Here is a 19,746-nt window from a genome sequence, read left to right on the forward strand (position 1 = left end):
GTAAAAGGACAAAGGTTTCTTGAAATAGTGATGCTTTTGAGAACAGATTGCAAAGTTTCTTCACCTCTTAAGAAATCTGTTGCAATGTTCTGCATTTGCCTTCAAAATCTTCTACTGTCACTTTGGTTAAGTGAGTAAATAGTGTCATAACAAGTGTACCCCACTAATGCAATGTAAAATAACAGGAGAAACTTTTAGGGGGCGGGTGAAGGATACATGGGAACTTTGTGCCATCTGCTCAGTTATCTGTAAACCTAAAACTGCTCTAAGAATATCTACTAAACAAAAACGTGTCCAGCTTGATTACCATGGAATGAATGTTTCCCAAAGAGACCATAGTGAATGCAGCGGCCTTGGCTCCTGCTGGCTAATCCCCGAAATTGGCTGTAAAAATGATGTCTCACTTCGTTGTTCTTTGCAAAATTCAGTTTGATCAGGGACCTCCTGTCTAATTTCTGGAGGAAGGTACAATAACCCTTCAATAATAACAGTATATACGTGAGTGATAGGAAGCAATGCTTAGACACTAAAGCTGGATGAAAAAAGAGAAGGTGAAAAATTGTCTGAACATCTAAGCCTATGCGACTATAAACAGGAAAGCCGTAAAGCTGCAGATGCTGACCTAAGGAGGCCCCAAGGCATAGCCATCAACCAGGATAGGAGCAGCTGCAGAACGCATGGACAGGGTGGTCTTGTCTGCGTAACCTGCCTTCTAGCCAGCCTCTAAGTGAGTACAGGTTTGCAGACACAGGAACACACTACCCTGTGCTCAATGGCTGGAGTGTAAGCCCACAGGCAGGAGGTGTGTTTTATACAGCTGTAATATAAAACACTTTTTCAGGAGTAAGCGTAGATTACTTCTGAAATTGAACAACAAAAGTATTTCTAGAGAGTAGATTGGTGGTTGCCAGAGGTGGTGAGTGGGGTAGGAGGCGCAATGGCTGAAGGTGGTCAAAAGGTCCAAACTTCCAGGTATAAAATAAGCCCTGGGGGATAGAATGTACAGCATGGAGACTATAGTTGATAAGAATATATTGTATATTTGACAGTTGCTATGAGAACATCTTTAAAATTGTCATCCCAAGAAAAAAATGTATACCTGGGTATGGTGATGGATATGAACTAGACTTGGTACAGTGGTCATTTTGTAATATATGCAATTTCCAAAGTATTATATTGAACACCTAAACCAATATGTCAGTTATCGCAAAACTTTTAAGACAGAGAAGAAAACAAAACACAAAGGTATTGTTTTAACTGCATGCTGGATACACAGGAGTTTATTCCGTTGTATGAACAAGGAAGAAAAATAAAGCATTTAAAGGTGGGGGTGACCTGGACCCCCAAGCCCCACAGTCTTCTTCTTTTTTCCCCCGAACTGTGCCTTCACTTATTCTCACATACTCGGACTTCTTCAAATCAGGTTACAGGATTGCGACAAGGCTGTCTCCAACGCAGAGGTTCTTCTTGAAGTACTTTCTTCACGAAACTATTCTCTACTGGTACACTTATCACAACCAAGTTCTCGTATCAGAGGGTTGATAACTGCAGACGCAGTCAGAGTTATACTCAATGTTAACATATCAGCATCCATCCTCTGAGGATCCCGCCGATATTCCGCATCAAACGCCGCCTCCCTTGCTCCCCAGGGTTCCACAAACCCCCTGCGCCGTCCTTCCAGCTCCGGAATTCGGCCAGGAGCAAGCGCGAAGTGCTCCAGGAAGCGGCGCACGCCCTGCTGGTAAACTCTCATGGCCTCAAAATGCTGAGGGAGGAGGAGATTCGGCACGAAAGCCAGGCCTGGGCCGTTGCCGGGCCTGGGCCGGGGTCTGGCCTCAGCACCCTCTCCCTCCGCGGGCTCCGCCAACACTCTGGCGACCGCTGCCACGCGGGCTTCCCTGGCCGCCGCCACTGGACCTTCCCGAGGTGCCGCCATCGGACCTTCCCTGGCCGCCGCCGTCGCACGGTCGCTGGCCTCCACAGGCTGCGCCGGGGCCGCCGCCCGCCGCCCGCCGCCTACCTCCGCCTGCGGGACGTCGCCGTGGTCATTCGCCGCGCCCGCCGGCGGGACACTGCTGTCTGCGGGCAGCTCGGACATCTCGGACCGCGGGGTCAGCTCGGCCGCCCTCACAAAACCTGGCAAACCGGTACGGCGCGATTAGTGGTGTGCACGGAAATGCGCGTGCGTCAGCGCTGTGCACGCGGGTCCACGCTGCGTGTGGAAACCCACGTGCAGGACCAAAGGGGCCGCGGCTCAACGTAAGAGCACGGCGCATGCGTCCTCCCCGCGCGCCTGCGAGCTTCCAGGTGCCACCTAGCGGCGGGAAGTGCCGGCACACCTGAAACTTTCCCCAGATTGTCTGAGGGCGGAGCCGAGCCGTGTGTTGCATTTCCACCAGTTGAATGTGTCCAAGCAAAGTCGCACAAGGTCGCTTCCGGTTGGCTTTCCCAAGATGACATCCTAGGATGCCTCTCCCTAAGTTTCTTGTTCTCCAGTGATTATAATGCCACCTCTATTATATACCAAGATAATCTAGGTTCATGGGTTACTTTGGGGGTAGGGTGGGGTCCTTTGTTCTTTTCCATTTATTATTTGTGTATTTTCTTAAAATTCTCTTAACTACTAAAGCTTTATAATAACATTCCTGTGTTATTTTAAAATGGCTTTGGCTATTCTTCGACATTTATTTATTTATTTGGTGCGCCCTGCCCCCTTGTGGGATGCTGGTTCCCGGACTAGGGATGCAACCCGTGCCCCCTGCAGTGGAAGCGGGCAGTCCCAGCCACTGGACCCCGAAGGAATTCCCCTGGGCATCTATTTTTCTCTAAATCGTTTTTGTACAATGTAACATGCAGGAAAATGTACACAAAATATAAATATACAGCTGACTGATTTATGACAAAGTGAACGTCCATGTAACCACGACTCCTGTCCAGGAATTGCATATTTCTATCATCCCAGAATCCCCCCGCTTCTCACTACAGTCTCCTTTCTACCCTGAGGTAATCACTATACTGATATGTACACTAATCATTTCCTTGCTTGTTTTGGGGTTTTTTGTTTTTGTTTTTTTTTTTTTGGTTTGTTTGTTTGTTTGTTTGCTTGTTTTGGCTGCGTTGGGTAGTCGGGTCTCTGCTTAGGCATTTTTTTCCCTAGTTGCAGAGAGCAGGGGCTAGTCTTCATTGCTATGTACTGGCTTCTCATTGTGGTGGCTTCTCTTGTTGTGGAGCACCGGCTCTGTGTGTCTGGGCTTCAGTAATTGTGACTTGTGTGCTCAGTAGTTGTGGTGTGTGGCTTTAGTTGCTCTGCTATGTGTGGGCTCTTCCACCACTAGGGATCGAACCCCTGTCCCCTGCATTAGCAGGCAGATGCTTAACCACTGCAGCACCGGGGAAGTCCTCCTTGCTTTTCTTTCTGTTTTACTACCTAGGGGTACATTCCTGATACTGTAGTTTAATTTTGCTTGCTTTTTTGAATTTTACATACTCTTGTGTCTGCTTTCTTTTGCACATTATTTTTATGAGATTCACCTATGGTTTTCATTGTGGTTATAAATAGTTCGTTTTCTTGATAGATCCATGTTCATTACCATTATTTGCATGTGTCCCATAATATTACAACATTCATTTAAATAGTGACTGTCTAGTTACTTTTTACTTATTCTAATTAACGTGAGAAACATCATGTAAGGAAATTCCACCCTTGATTTTGCTGGTGATGACCCCCATCGTGATGCCATGATTCATGGGCATCAGCAAATAACTCCAGTGACTCATTGTTCTCTGCCCTGTCAGGAGGAGCTAGGCATTAGGTCATGTATGGATCATGAGGTTGCATTTTTGTTTTCCTGGTCCAAGTACCACATGTATAAAACACAACATCCAGCCTTCCTGCTGCTTCAAACACAGCTTCCCCCCAGCATCTTTGCAATCACTGTGTGGCTCCTTTAAGGCAGCGCCCAGGCTAGTTTGGAGACCAAAGGTCCATTGCTCCCACCCTGAGCCTGCCTGGGAAATCACAAATATTTAATAGAATTCCTAGGCTTCTGTAATAACTTACATGAAGCGAAGGGGAACTAGAAATTGTAGTAATTTGGTGTAATCCTCTGGAGGCAGATATCATCCTGCCTTTTGACCCTCCCATTATCCAGAGACAGGAATAGCTCTAAACAAAATTATGGTGTATTAAACAGAAGTGCTCATGTGGGGAGACGAAAGGAAAAATTTGAGACAGCTTCCAGGTTAGCTATTGCTCCCAAGACTGTTCCTGTGTAGCGGCTGCAGCATCTTTGTCTCTGACTCACTGCCAGCATTTCAGAATCATCGGAGGACAGTTTCAGTCATGCTGCAGACTCAACAATTAAGGGAGCTGATATCAGGGGCTCCACGCTGGTATATTTTTACGGGAAAACATAGAGAATTTAAACCCATGGTCATACACTTAACATTTTAAAAGAGGAGATGAATATGGAATCTAGACAAATGGTATTGATGAATCTAGTGGCAGGGCAGGAACAGAGAGACAGGTGTAGAGAACGGACTTGAGGACATGGAGGGTGGGGAATGGGAGGCTGGGACGTAGTGAGAGCATAGCACTGACATGTATGCACTACCAAATGTAATACAGATAGCTACTGGGAAGCTGCCGCATAGCACAGGGAGATGAGCTCCATGCTTTGTGACAACCGAGAAGGGTGGGATGGAGATGGTGGGAGGGAAGCTCAAGAGGGAGGGAATGTGGGGATATATGTATACATATAGCTGATTCACTTTGTTGTACAGCAAAAAGTAACCCAACACTGTAAAGCAATTAAACTCCAATAAAGATGAAAGAAAAGAGGAGGTGAAGAGTTTTGTAAGGAAAGGGACGGAATCTGCTTCTCCCAAAGGCTGCCAAAGCCTGTAATAAATAGCACTGGTGGGAAATTTGTCCTTACTGTGAACGAAGATGTCCTTTAAAGGATGCATACCCATGTTGACCTAAATCAGTAATTCTATGGCTATGGGATGAAACCACAACTCAGAATCTGCACCTGGCTTAAGAGAATTGGGGGAATCATGATGTCATTCTTGCCTCTTTATTACCCCTGAGTATCCTAGGCCTTACATCTGCTCTCTCGATGGGCTTGAGCTGGCTTAATGGTAGATACAGGTAGGTACAGATTTGCCTCTCTCTCCCGAGATATTTAATGCTGCCGTGAGGGCTAAACATGATGTTACAAGCCTTGTCTCTTTTCCCAAGACTGCTACTGTGCTAGATTCATTCCAATTCTCCATCCTCTCTGTTTCTACACCCTTTGTAATATGAGTTTGCAGCTCTTCCCATCAAGAGGTAGCTTCTTTTCCTCCATCCCTTGAATCTGAGCTGGCCTTGTGCCTTGCTTTGACCAATAGGATGTGGCAGAAATGATAGTGTATCTGTTTTGAGACTGGGCCTCGAGAGGCATTTCGTGCTTCCGTTCTCTCTTAGACTCTTGTCTCAACCATGGGAACAACTGTGGAGCAGTTTGCTGGATGGTGGAAGGCAATTTGGGACTGAAGAGAGTGGTCTGAGACAAGGCATTCAAGATCAGTCAGTCCTGGGAATTCCCTGGCGGTCTTGTGGGTAGGACCCGGTGCTTTCATTGCTGGGGTGCGGGTTCAACCTCTGGTTGGCTCGGGGGGGGGGAAGATCAGTCAGTCCCCAGCTGAGCTAGCAGTTGACTTTTAGGCTCATAGACTAAATAAATGCTTGATGTGATTTGCCATGCAACGTTATTGTAGCAATAGATAACTGCTCCAGAAATTGGTATCAGGAGTTGGGTAGTGCCCTAAGGAAAACTAAAAGACGTAGGGAAAACAGTGAGGAAATGTTATCAGAACAGAAAATATGATAACTCATGTTATGATGTAGTGAAACAATAGGCAGGCTGTCCCCTGTGATTACCCAGAAATAGAACTAGAAACAGACATAGAAAGTATTTGCCTAAGGAGATACCCAGGCATAATGCGGATTACTCACCAATGAGTATGATAAGGTGTAGCAAAAAAGGTTGACCTATAGGAGGAATTGGCTGACTTTCCAGAAGAATGGAGAGGAAACATAGAGGGACTATGACTTGCTAGGTTGGGAAAGAAAGGGTCTTCTCACATCCAGTCTCTCCAACCACAAAAGATTGTCAATGTCAAAAACAGCCTGTGAGTATAAATCAGATTAAAGGTGTGCTTTATGACCTTTTGTTAAAGGGTCAAACATGTGAGGCAGTGTGTAGACGAGCTTCCCAGCTACAGAAGAGGGTTTCTAGGAAGCTTGTGGGCATGGTCCTGCAGCAGCCTGATCTGAAAATAGCAAGAAGTCTAGAGGAAAGGTATGTCCCCGCATCCCAGCTTTATTGAGAGGAAATTGACATGTAACATTGTGTAAGTTTAAGTTGTACCCCATATAACTGATTCAAACTACCATGAGGGCGGGACTCTGTCTCTGAGCCCGCCCGTGTGTCTACCCACACCTACTCTTTTTCCTCCTAATAAACACTTCACTTGTTTTACAACTTTCCATTTCTGTGTGGACATTCATTTTCTGCAAAGCTGTATGGGCCAGGGCCTCGTCACTGGCCACTGGTCTAGTGGCTAGAATTCAGCACTCTCACTGCCTCGGCCTGACTTCAATCTCTGGCCGGGAACCAAAATCCTGCTTTCGAGCCACTGCAGGCCAAGGTCCCCCAACATCAGTTGTACCTAGGTTTACGGTATTTCTGTTATAAAACTTATCAACAGGAAAATTAAGTCGGTATGTTAATATTTTCATATTTTCATGATGAAATAGAGATAAATGGGACAAAAGCTTTTGGGTATACATTTTAAGAATAATTAGGAGATCAACTCGATGATTGATGATGACCTAGAGGTGTGGGATAGGGAGGGTGGGAGGGAGGCTCAAGAGGGAGGGGATGGGGGATATATGTATAAATACAGCTGATTCACTTTGTTGTACAGTGGAAACTGGCACAACATTGTAAAGTTACTACACTCCAATAAAGATCGGGAAAAAAAGAATAAGAAAAACAATAATTAGGTTTTATGGTAAGTCTACTTAAAAACAGTCCAGAATTTTAGTATCTTGAAAATTTCTGTTTTTTTTTTTAATTTAAAACTTTAAGAAAATTTTTGGCTGCACTGCCCAGCTTGCAAGATCTTACTCCCCTGACCAGGGATCAAACCGTGGCCCTTGCCATGAAGTATGGAGTCCTAACCACCGGACCGTCAGGGAAATGCCTAAGATAAGTTACATTATGGAAATTCATTGAATGTCTACATCATACTGAACCATTAGTTGCTAAAGAATCTATGTTTACCTACATTTGATCTCTTATATAGAGAGACAATGTTTGGGACTACTGATAAATATATTTTGGTTATACTGAAAATTTGTATATGAAATGGCATATATTTCTAGAAATTAATTTTAAAAATGGGACCCTGAGAAGAGTTTCATGCAAGGTCATGATTTCGGGTGGCCTCGGCCTGCAGCGGCTTGAAGCAGGAATTCCCCCAAAGAGACAAAAAGGAGTGAAACGTGTGTATTAGGAGGAAAAAGGGTACATGTGAATAGACTCACACTGGCAGACTGAGAGAGAGAATCTCACACTCAAGGTAGTTTGAATCACTTACATGGGGCATTTCTTCTGGGTTTCCTTTGGCCGATCATCTTGATTTGCCTGGTTCTGAGTCCATATTTGGTTTATCTCAGGAGGCTCCCCTGTGTGTTGGGGGGTCTTTTAGCCAAGATGGACTCTAGCCAAGAGGCCTGTGGGTCAGATGGCATCACTTACTGTAGGTAACACCTCCTCCCTTTTGACCTCTGAGGAGCCTTTCTGCACACGTGTAGTCGGCAAGGTCTCCTTGACCTTGATAATGAGAAAGAGATGGTCTCTTTCTCTCTCATCTGGGAAGGGTTCAGCTTCTCCTCCCTCCTGCTATTATCTTTGTCTTGGAGTGCCCGTCCACAGGGGACAAACTCCAGCTGTTCAGTGTGGGGCCCATCTATCTTCGGCCTCAGTCAAGACTAAGAGTACATGAAATTTAATTAAATAAATGTATGTTAATAGTAAAGGTGAAATGGTGCAAAACTAGAATTTGGTTTTCTTTTGGTTTACCAGAGTGGTAAAAGGACAAAGGTTTCTTGAAATAGTGATGCTTTTGAGAACAGATTGCAAAGTTTCTTCACCTCTTAAGAAATCTGTTGCAATGTTCTGCATTTGCCTTCAAAATCTTCTACTGTCACTTTGGTTAAGTGAGTAAATAGTGTCATAACAAGTGTACCCCACTAATGCAATGTAAAATAACAGGAGAAACTTTTAGGGGGCGGGTGAAGGATACATGGGAACTTTGTGCCATCTGCTCAGTTATCTGTAAACCTAAAACTGCTCTAAGAATATCTACTAAACAAAAACGTGTCCAGCTTGATTACCATGGAATGAATGTTTCCCAAAGAGACCATAGTGAATGCAGCGGCCTTGGCTCCTGCTGGCTAATCCCCGAAATTGGCTGTAAAAATGATGTCTCACTTCGTTGTTCTTTGCAAAATTCAGTTTGATCAGGGACCTCCTGTCTAATTTCTGGAGGAAGGTACAATAACCCTTCAATAATAACAGTATATACGTGAGTGATAGGAAGCAATGCTTAGACACTAAAGCTGGATGAAAAAAGAGAAGGTGAAAAATTGTCTGAACATCTAAGCCTATGCGACTATAAACAGGAAAGCCGTAAAGCTGCAGATGCTGACCTAAGGAGGCCCCAAGGCATAGCCATCAACCAGGATAGGAGCAGCTGCAGAACGCATGGACAGGGTGGTCTTGTCTGCGTAACCTGCCTTCTAGCCAGCCTCTAAGTGAGTACAGGTTTGCAGACACAGGAACACACTACCCTGTGCTCAATGGCTGGAGTGTAAGCCCACAGGCAGGAGGTGTGTTTTATACAGCTGTAATATAAAACACTTTTTCAGGAGTAAGCGTAGATTACTTCTGAAATTGAACAACAAAAGTATTTCTAGAGAGTAGATTGGTGGTTGCCAGAGGTGGTGAGTGGGGTAGGAGGCGCAATGGCTGAAGGTGGTCAAAAGGTCCAAACTTCCAGGTATAAAATAAGCCCTGGGGGATAGAATGTACAGCATGGAGACTATAGTTGATAAGAATATATTGTATATTTGACAGTTGCTATGAGAACATCTTTAAAATTGTCATCCCAAGAAAAAAATGTATACCTGGGTATGGTGATGGATATGAACTAGACTTGGTACAGTGGTCATTTTGTAATATATGCAATTTCCAAAGTATTATATTGAACACCTAAACCAATATGTCAGTTATCGCAAAACTTTTAAGACAGAGAAGAAAACAAAACACAAAGGTATTGTTTTAACTGCATGCTGGATACACAGGAGTTTATTCCGTTGTATGAACAAGGAAGAAAAATAAAGCATTTAAAGGTGGGGGTGACCTGGACCCCCAAGCCCCACAGTCTTCTTCTTTTTTCCCCCGAACTGTGCCTTCACTTATTCTCACATACTCGGACTTCTTCAAATCAGGTTACAGGATTGCGACAAGGCTGTCTCCAACGCAGAGGTTCTTCTTGAAGTACTTTCTTCACGAAACTATTCTCTACTGGTACACTTATCACAACCAAGTTCTCGTATCAGAGGGTTGATAACTGCAGACGCAGTCAGAGTTATACTCAATGTTAACATATCAGCATCCATCCTCTGAGGATCCCGCCGATATTCCGCATCAAACGCCGCCTCCCTTGCTCCCCAGGGTTCCACAAACCCCCTGCGCCGTCCTTCCAGCTCCGGAATTCGGCCAGGAGCAAGCGCGAAGTGCTCCAGGAAGCGGCGCACGCCCTGCTGGTAAACTCTCATGGCCTCAAAATGCTGAGGGAGGAGGAGATTCGGCACGAAAGCCAGGCCTGGGCCGTTGCCGGGCCTGGGCCGGGGTCTGGCCTCAGCACCCTCTCCCTCCGCGGGCTCCGCCAACACTCTGGCGACCGCTGCCACGCGGGCTTCCCTGGCCGCCGCCACTGGACCTTCCCGAGGTGCCGCCATCGGACCTTCCCTGGCCGCCGCCGTCGCACGGTCGCTGGCCTCCACAGGCTGCGCCGGGGCCGCCGCCCGCCGCCCGCCGCCTACCTCCGCCTGCGGGACGTCGCCGTGGTCATTCGCCGCGCCCGCCGGCGGGACACTGCTGTCTGCGGGCAGCTCGGACATCTCGGACCGCGGGGTCAGCTCGGCCGCCCTCACAAAACCTGGCAAACCGGTACGGCGCGATTAGTGGTGTGCACGGAAATGCGCGTGCGTCAGCGCTGTGCACGCGGGTCCACGCTGCGTGTGGAAACCCACGTGCAGGACCAAAGGGGCCGCGGCTCAACGTAAGAGCACGGCGCATGCGTCCTCCCCGCGCGCCTGCGAGCTTCCAGGTGCCACCTAGCGGCGGGAAGTGCCGGCACACCTGAAACTTTCCCCAGATTGTCTGAGGGCGGAGCCGAGCCGTGTGTTGCATTTCCACCAGTTGAATGTGTCCAAGCAAAGTCGCACAAGGTCGCTTCCGGTTGGCTTTCCCAAGATGACATCCTAGGATGCCTCTCCCTAAGTTTCTTGTTCTCCAGTGATTATAATGCCACCTCTATTATATACCAAGATAATCTAGGTTCATGGGTTACTTTGGGGGTAGGGTGGGGTCCTTTGTTCTTTTCCATTTATTATTTGTGTATTTTCTTAAAATTCTCTTAACTACTAAAGCTTTATAATAACATTCCTGTGTTATTTTAAAATGGCTTTGGCTATTCTTCGACATTTATTTATTTATTTGGTGCGCCCTGCCCCCTTGTGGGATGCTGGTTCCCGGACTAGGGATGCAACCCGTGCCCCCTGCAGTGGAAGCGGGCAGTCCCAGCCACTGGACCCCGAAGGAATTCCCCTGGGCATCTATTTTTCTCTAAATCGTTTTTGTACAATGTAACATGCAGGAAAATGTACACAAAATATAAATATACAGCTGACTGATTTATGACAAAGTGAACGTCCATGTAACCACGACTCCTGTCCAGGAATTGCATATTTCTATCATCCCAGAATCCCCCCGCTTCTCACTACAGTCTCCTTTCTACCCTGAGGTAATCACTATACTGATATGTACACTAATCATTTCCTTGCTTGTTTTGGGGTTTTTTGTTTTTGTTTTTTTTTTTTTGGTTTGTTTGTTTGTTTGTTTGCTTGTTTTGGCTGCGTTGGGTAGTCGGGTCTCTGCTTAGGCATTTTTTTCCCTAGTTGCAGAGAGCAGGGGCTAGTCTTCATTGCTATGTACTGGCTTCTCATTGTGGTGGCTTCTCTTGTTGTGGAGCACCGGCTCTGTGTGTCTGGGCTTCAGTAATTGTGACTTGTGTGCTCAGTAGTTGTGGTGTGTGGCTTTAGTTGCTCTGCTATGTGTGGGCTCTTCCACCACTAGGGATCGAACCCCTGTCCCCTGCATTAGCAGGCAGATGCTTAACCACTGCAGCACCGGGGAAGTCCTCCTTGCTTTTCTTTCTGTTTTACTACCTAGGGGTACATTCCTGATACTGTAGTTTAATTTTGCTTGCTTTTTTGAATTTTACATACTCTTGTGTCTGCTTTCTTTTGCACATTATTTTTATGAGATTCACCTATGGTTTTCATTGTGGTTATAAATAGTTCGTTTTCTTGATAGATCCATGTTCATTACCATTATTTGCATGTGTCCCATAATATTACAACATTCATTTAAATAGTGACTGTCTAGTTACTTTTTACTTATTCTAATTAACGTGAGAAACATCATGTAAGGAAATTCCACCCTTGATTTTGCTGGTGATGACCCCCATCGTGATGCCATGATTCATGGGCATCAGCAAATAACTCCAGTGACTCATTGTTCTCTGCCCTGTCAGGAGGAGCTAGGCATTAGGTCATGTACAGATCATGAGGTTGCATTTTTGTTTTCCTGGTCCAAGTACCACATGTATAAAACACAACATCCAGCCTTCCTGCTGCTTCAAACACAGCTTCCCCCCAGCATCTTTGCAATCACTGTGTGGCTCCTTTAAGGCAGCGCCCAGGCTAGTTTGGAGACCAAAGGTCCATTGCTCCCACCCTGAGCCTGCCTGGGAAATCACAAATATTTAATAGAATTCCTAGGCTTCTGTAATAACTTACATGAAGCGAAGGGGAACTAGAAATTGTAGTAATTTGGTGTAATCCTCTGGAGGCAGATATCATCCTGCCTTTTGACCCTCCCATTATCCAGAGACAGGAATAGCTCTAAACAAAATTATGGTGTATTAAACAGAAGTGCTCATGTGGGGAGACGAAAGGAAAAATTTGAGACAGCTTCCAGGTTAGCTATTGCTCCCAAGACTGTTCCTGTGTAGCGGCTGCAGCATCTTTGTCTCTGACTCACTGCCAGCATTTCAGAATCATCGGAGGACAGTTTCAGTCATGCTGCAGACTCAACAATTAAGGGAGCTGATATCAGGGGCTCCATGCTGGTATATTTTTACGGGAAAACATAGAGAATTTAAACCCATGGTCATACACTTAACATTTTAAAAGAGGAGATGAATATGGAATCTAGACAAATGGTATTGATGAATCTAGTGGCAGGGCAGGAACAGAGAGACAGGTGTAGAGAACGGACTTGAGGACATGGAGGGTGGGGAATGGGAGGCTGGGACGTAGTGAGAGCATAGCACTGACATGTATGCACTACCAAATGTAATACAGATAGCTACTGGGAAGCTGCCGCATAGCACAGGGAGATGAGCTCCATGCTTTGTGACAACCGAGAAGGGTGGGATGGAGATGGTGGGAGGGAAGCTCAAGAGGGAGGGAATGTGGGGATATATGTATACATATAGCTGATTCACTTTGTTGTACAGCAAAAAGTAACCCAACACTGTAAAGCAATTAAACTCCAATAAAGATGAAAGAAAAGAGGAGGTGAAGAGTTTTGTAAGGAAAGGGACGGAATCTGCTTCTCCCAAAGGCTGCCAAAGCCTGTAATAAATAGCACTGGTGGGAAATTTGTCCTTACTGTGAACGAAGATGTCCTTTAAAGGATGCATACCCATGTTGACCTAAATCAGTAATTTTATGGCTATGGGATGAAACCACAACTCAGAATCTGCACCTGGCTTAAGAGAATTGGGGGAATCATGATGTCATTCTTGCCTCTTTATTACCCCTGAGTATCCTAGGCCTTACATCTGCTCTCTCGATGGGCTTGAGCTGGCTTAATGGTAGATACAGGTAGGTACAGATTTGCCTCTCTCTCCCGAGATATTTAATGCTGCCGTGAGGGCTAAACATGATGTTACAAGCCTTGTCTCTTTTCCCAAGACTGCTACTGTGCTAGATTCATTCCAATTCTCCATCCTCTCTGTTTCTACACCCTTTGTAATATGAGTTTGCAGCTCTTCCCATCAAGAGGTAGCTTCTTTTCCTCCATCCCTTGAATCTGAGCTGGCCTTGTGCCTTGCTTTGACCAATAGGATGTGGCAGAAATGATAGTGTATCTGCTTTGAGACTGGGCCTCGAGAGGCATTTCGTGCTTCCGTTCTCTCTTAGACTCTTGTCTCAACCATGGGAACAACTGTGGAGCAGTTTGCTGGATGGTGGAAGGCAATTTGGGACTGAAGAGAGTGGTCTGAGACAAGGCATTCAAGATCAGTCAGTCCTGGGAATTCCCTGGCGGTCTTGTGGGTAGGACCCGGTGCTTTCATTGCTGGGGTGCGGGTTCAACCTCTGGTTGGCTCGGGGGGGAAGATCAGTCAGTCCCCAGCTGAGCTAGCAGTTGACTTTTAGGCTCATAGACTAAATAAATGCTTGATGTGATTTGCCATGCAACGTTATTGTAGCAATAGATAACTGCTCCAGAAATTGGTATCAGGAGTTGGGTAGTGCCCTAAGGAAAACTAAAAGACGTAGGGAAAACAGTGAGGAAATGTTATCAGAACAGAAAATATGATAACTCATGTTATGATGTAGTGAAACAATAGGCAGGCTGTCCCCTGTGATTACCCAGAAATAGAACTAGAAACAGACATAGAAAGTATTTGCCTAAGGAGATACCCAGGCATAATGCGGATTACTCACCAATGAGTATGATAAGGTGTAGCAAAAAAGGTTGACCTATAGGAGGAATTGGCTGACTTTCCAGAAGAATGGAGAGGAAACATAGAGGGACTATGACTTGCTAGGTTGGGAAAGAAAGGGTCTTCTCACATCCAGTCTCTCCAACCACAAAAGATTGTCAATGTCAAAAACAGCCTGTGAGTATAAATCAGATTAAAGGTGTGCTTTATGACCTTTTGTTAAAGGGTCAAACATGTGAGGCAGTGTGTAGACGAGCTTCCCAGCTACAGAAGAGGGTTTCTAGGAAGCTTGTGGGCATGGTCCTGCAGCAGCCTGATCTGAAAATAGCAAGAAGTCTAGAGGAAAGGTATGTCCCCGCATCCCAGCTTTATTGAGAGGAAATTGACATGTAACATTGTGTAAGTTTAAGTTGTACCCCATATAACTGATTCAAACTACCATGAGGGCGGGACTCTGTCTCTGAGCCCGCCCGTGTGTCTACCCACACCTACTCTTTTTCCTCCTAATAAACACTTCACTTGTTTTACAACTTTCCATTTCTGTGTGGACATTCATTTTCTGCAAAGCTGTATGGGCCAGGGCCTCGTCACTGGCCACTGGTCTAGTGGCTAGAATTCAGCACTCTCACTGCCTCGGCCTGACTTCAATCTCTGGCCGGGAACCAAAATCCTGCTTTCGAGCCACTGCAGGCCAAGGTCCCCCAACATCAGTTGTACCTAGGTTTACGGTATTTCTGTTATAAAACTTATCAACAGGAAAATTAAGTCGGTATGTTAATATTTTCATATTTTCATGATGAAATAGAGATAAATGGGACAAAAGCTTTTGGGTATACATTTTAAGAATAATTAGGAGATCAACTCGATGATTGATGATGACCTAGAGGTGTGGGATAGGGAGGGTGGGAGGGAGGCTCAAGAGGGAGGGGATGGGGGATATATGTATAAATACAGCTGATTCACTTTGTTGTACAGTGGAAACTGGCACAACATTGTAAAGTTACTACACTCCAATAAAGATCGGGAAAAAAAGAATAAGAAAAACAATAATTAGGTTTTATGGTAAGTCTACTTAAAAACAGTCCAGAATTTTAGTATCTTGAAAATTTCTGTTTTTTTTTTTAATTTAAAACTTTAAGAAAATTTTTGGCTGCACTGCCCAGCTTGCAAGATCTTACTCCCCTGACCAGGGATCAAACCGTGGCCCTTGCCATGAAGTATGGAGTCCTAACCACCGGACCATCAGGGAAATGCCTAAGATAAGTTACATTATGGAAATTCATTGAATGTCTACATCATACTGAACCATTAGTTGCTAAAGAATCTATGTTTACCTACATTTGATCTCTTATATAGAGAGACAATGTTTGGGACTACTGATAAATATATTTTGGTTATACTGAAAATTTGTATATGAAATGGCATATATTTCTAGAAATTAATTTTAAAAATGGGACCCTGAGAAGAGTTTCATGCAAGGTCATGATTTCGGGTGGCCTCGGCCTGCAGCGGCTTGAAGCAGGAATTCCCCCAAAGAGACAAAAAGGAGTGAAACGTGTGTATTAGGAGGAAAAAGGGTACATGTGAATAGACTCACACTGGCAGACTGAGAGAGAGAATCTCACACTCAAGGTAGTTTGAATCACTTACATGGGGCATTTCTTCTGGGTTTCCTTTGGCCGATCATCTTGATTTGCCTGGTTCTGAGTCCATATTTGGTTTATCTCAGGAGGCTCCCCTGTGTGTTGGGGGGTCTTTTAGCCAAGATGGACTCTAGCCAAGAGGCCTGTGGGTCAGATGGCATCACTTACTGTAGGTAACACCTCCTCCCTTTTGACCTCTGAGGAGCCTTTCTGCACACGTGTAGTCGGCAAGGTCTCCTTGACCTTGATAATGAGAAAGAGATGGTCTCTTTCTCTCTCATCTGGGAAGGGTTCAGCTTCTCCTCCCTCCTGCTATTATCTTTGTCTTGGAGTGCCCGTCCACAGGGGACAAACTCCAGCTGTTCAGTGTGGGGCCCATCTATCTTCGGCCTCAGTCAAGACTAAGAGTACATGAAATTTAATTAAATAAATGTATGTTAATAGTAAAGGTGAAATGGTGCAAAACTAGAATTTGGTTTTCTTTTGGTTTACCAGAGTGGTAAAAGGACAAAGGTTTCTTGAAATAGTGATGCTTTTGAGAACAGATTGCAAAGTTTCTTCACCTCTTAAGAAATCTGTTGCAATGTTCTGCATTTGCCTTCAAAATCTTCTACTGTCACTTTGGTTAAGTGAGTAAATAGTGTCATAACAAGTGTACCCCACTAATGCAATGTAAAATAACAGGAGAAACTTTTAGGGGGCGGGTGAAGGATACATGGGAACTTTGTGCCATCTGCTCAGTTATCTGTAAACCTAAAACTGCTCTAAGAATATCTACTAAACAAAAACGTGTCCAGCTTGATTACCATGGAATGAATGTTTCCCAAAGAGACCATAGTGAATGCAGCGGCCTTGGCTCCTGCTGGCTAATCCCCGAAATTGGCTGTAAAAATGATGTCTCACTTCGTTGTTCTTTGCAAAATTCAGTTTGATCAGGGACCTCCTGTCTAATTTCTGGAGGAAGGTACAATAACCCTTCAATAATAACAGTATATACGTGAGTGATAGGAAGCAATGCTTAGACACTAAAGCTGGATGAAAAAAGAGAAGGTGAAAAATTGTCTGAACATCTAAGCCTATGCGACTATAAACAGGAAAGCCGTAAAGCTGCAGATGCTGACCTAAGGAGGCCCCAAGGCATAGCCATCAACCAGGATAGGAGCAGCTGCAGAACGCATGGACAGGGTGGTCTTGTCTGCGTAACCTGCCTTCTAGCCAGCCTCTAAGTGAGTACAGGTTTGCAGACACAGGAACACACTACCCTGTGCTCAATGGCTGGAGTGTAAGCCCACAGGCAGGAGGTGTGTTTTATACAGCTGTAATATAAAACACTTTTTCAGGAGTAAGCGTAGATTACTTCTGAAATTGAACAACAAAAGTATTTCTAGAGAGTAGATTGGTGGTTGCCAGAGGTGGTGAGTGGGGTAGGAGGCGCAATGGCTGAAGGTGGTCAAAAGGTCCAAACTTCCAGGTATAAAATAAGCCCTGGGGGATAGAATGTACAGCATGGAGACTATAGTTGATAAGAATATATTGTATATTTGACAGTTGCTATGAGAACATCTTTAAAATTGTCATCCCAAGAAAAAAATGTATACCTGGGTATGGTGATGGATATGAACTAGACTTGGTACAGTGGTCATTTTGTAATATATGCAATTTCCAAAGTATTATATTGAACACCTAAACCAATATGTCAGTTATCGCAAAACTTTTAAGACAGAGAAGAAAACAAAACACAAAGGTATTGTTTTAACTGCATGCTGGATACACAGGAGTTTATTCCGTTGTATGAACAAGGAAGAAAAATAAAGCATTTAAAGGTGGGGGTGACCTGGACCCCCAAGCCCCACAGTCTTCTTCTTTTTTCCCCCGAACTGTGCCTTCACTTATTCTCACATACTCGGACTTCTTCAAATCAGGTTACAGGATTGCGACAAGGCTGTCTCCAACGCAGAGGTTCTTCTTGAAGTACTTTCTTCACGAAACTATTCTCTACTGGTACACTTATCACAACCAAGTTCTCGTATCAGAGGGTTGATAACTGCAGACGCAGTCAGAGTTATACTCAATGTTAACATATCAGCATCCATCCTCTGAGGATCCCGCCGATATTCCGCATCAAACGCCGCCTCCCTTGCTCCCCAGGGTTCCACAAACCCCCTGCGCCGTCCTTCCAGCTCCGGAATTCGGCCAGGAGCAAGCGCGAAGTGCTCCAGGAAGCGGCGCACGCCCTGCTGGTAAACTCTCATGGCCTCAAAATGCTGAGGGAGGAGGAGATTCGGCACGAAAGCCAGGCCTGGGCCGTTGCCGGGCCTGGGCCGGGGTCTGGCCTCAGCACCCTCTCCCTCCGCGGGCTCCGCCAACACTCTGGCGACCGCTGCCACGCGGGCTTCCCTGGCCGCCGCCACTGGACCTTCCCGAGGTGCCGCCATCGGACCTTCCCTGGCCGCCGCCGTCGCACGGTCGCTGGCCTCCACAGGCTGCGCCGGGGCCGCCGCCCGCCGCCCGCCGCCTACCTCCGCCTGCGGGACGTCGCCGTGGTCATTCGCCGCGCCCGCCGGCGGGACACTGCTGTCTGCGGGCAGCTCGGACATCTCGGACCGCGGGGTCAGCTCGGCCGCCCTCACAAAACCTGGCAAACCGGTACGGCGCGATTAGTGGTGTGCACGGAAATGCGCGTGCGTCAGCGCTGTGCACGCGGGTCCACGCTGCGTGTGGAAACCCACGTGCAGGACCAAAGGGGCCGCGGCTCAACGTAAGAGCACGGCGCATGCGTCCTCCCCGCGCGCCTGCGAGCTTCCAGGTGCCACCTAGCGGCGGGAAGTGCCGGCACACCTGAAACTTTCCCCAGATTGTCTGAGGGCGGAGCCGAGCCGTGTGTTGCATTTCCACCAGTTGAATGTGTCCAAGCAAAGTCGCACAAGGTCGCTTCCGGTTGGCTTTCCCAAGATGACATCCTAGGATGCCTCTCCCTAAGTTTCTTGTTCTCCAGTGATTATAATGCCACCTCTATTATATACCAAGATAATCTAGGTTCATGGGTTACTTTGGGGGTAGGGTGGGGTCCTTTGTTCTTTTCCATTTATTATTTGTGTATTTTCTTAAAATTCTCTTAACTACTAAAGCTTTATAATAACATTCCTGTGTTATTTTAAAATGGCTTTGGCTATTCTTCGACATTTATTTATTTATTTGGTGCGCCCTGCCCCCTTGTGGGATGCTGGTTCCCGGACTAGGGATGCAACCCGTGCCCCCTGCAGTGGAAGCGGGCAGTCCCAGCCACTGGACCCCGAAGGAATTCCCCTGGGCATCTATTTTTCTCTAAATCGTTTTTGTACAATGTAACATGCAGGAAAATGTACACAAAATATAAATATACAGCTGACTGATTTATGACAAAGTGAACGTCCATGTAACCACGACTCCTGTCCAGGAATTGCATATTTCTATCATCCCAGAATCCCCCCGCTTCTCACTACAGTCTCCTTTCTACCCTGAGGTAATCACTATACTGATATGTACACTAATCATTTCCTTGCTTGTTTTGGGGTTTTTTGTTTTTGTTTTTGTTTTTTTGGTTTGTTTGTTTGTTTGTTTGCTTGTTTTGGCTGCGTTGGGTAGTCGGGTCTCTGCTTAGGCATTTTTTTCCCTAGTTGCAGAGAGCAGGGGCTAGTCTTCATTGCTATGTACTGGCTTCTCATTGTGGTGGCTTCTCTTGTTGTGGAGCACCGGCTCTGTGTGTCTGGGCTTCAGTAATTGTGACTTGTGTGCTCAGTAGTTGTGGTGTGTGGCTTTAGTTGCTCTGCTATGTGTGGGCTCTTCCACCACTAGGGATCGAACCCCTGTCCCCTGCATTAGCAGGCAGATGCTTAACCACTGCAGCACCGGGGAAGTCCTCCTTGCTTTTCTTTCTGTTTTACTACCTAGGGGTACATTCCTGATACTGTAGTTTAATTTTGCT

The 19,746-nt window shown here is 45.8% G+C and overlaps 3 protein-coding genes across 3 annotated transcripts; all 3 read right to left on the minus strand.

The window, feature by feature from the left end:
* Window positions 1-1,489: 1,489 nt before the first annotated feature.
* Window positions 1,490-2,098, minus strand: LOC130837921 (EP300-interacting inhibitor of differentiation 2-like). Its single transcript, XM_057710638.1, has one exon. The coding sequence runs from the start codon at window positions 2,096-2,098 to the stop codon at window positions 1,490-1,492; it is 609 nt and encodes a 202-aa protein (XP_057566621.1).
* Window positions 2,099-9,631: 7,533 nt separating this feature from the next.
* Window positions 9,632-10,240, minus strand: LOC130837974 (EP300-interacting inhibitor of differentiation 2-like). The gene has a single exon (XM_057710702.1). It carries the CDS (start codon window positions 10,238-10,240, stop codon window positions 9,632-9,634), a length of 609 nt encoding a protein of 202 aa, XP_057566685.1.
* Window positions 10,241-17,770: 7,530 nt separating this feature from the next.
* On the minus strand, window positions 17,771-18,379 carry LOC130837972 (EP300-interacting inhibitor of differentiation 2-like). Its single transcript, XM_057710700.1, has one exon. The coding sequence runs from the start codon at window positions 18,377-18,379 to the stop codon at window positions 17,771-17,773; it is 609 nt and encodes a 202-aa protein (XP_057566683.1).
* Window positions 18,380-19,746: the final 1,367 nt, after the last annotated feature.

This window comes from Hippopotamus amphibius, chromosome 16 (assembly GCF_030028045.1).
Source record: "Hippopotamus amphibius kiboko isolate mHipAmp2 chromosome 16, mHipAmp2.hap2, whole genome shotgun sequence".
Lineage (NCBI taxonomy): Eukaryota > Metazoa > Chordata > Mammalia > Artiodactyla > Hippopotamidae > Hippopotamus > Hippopotamus amphibius.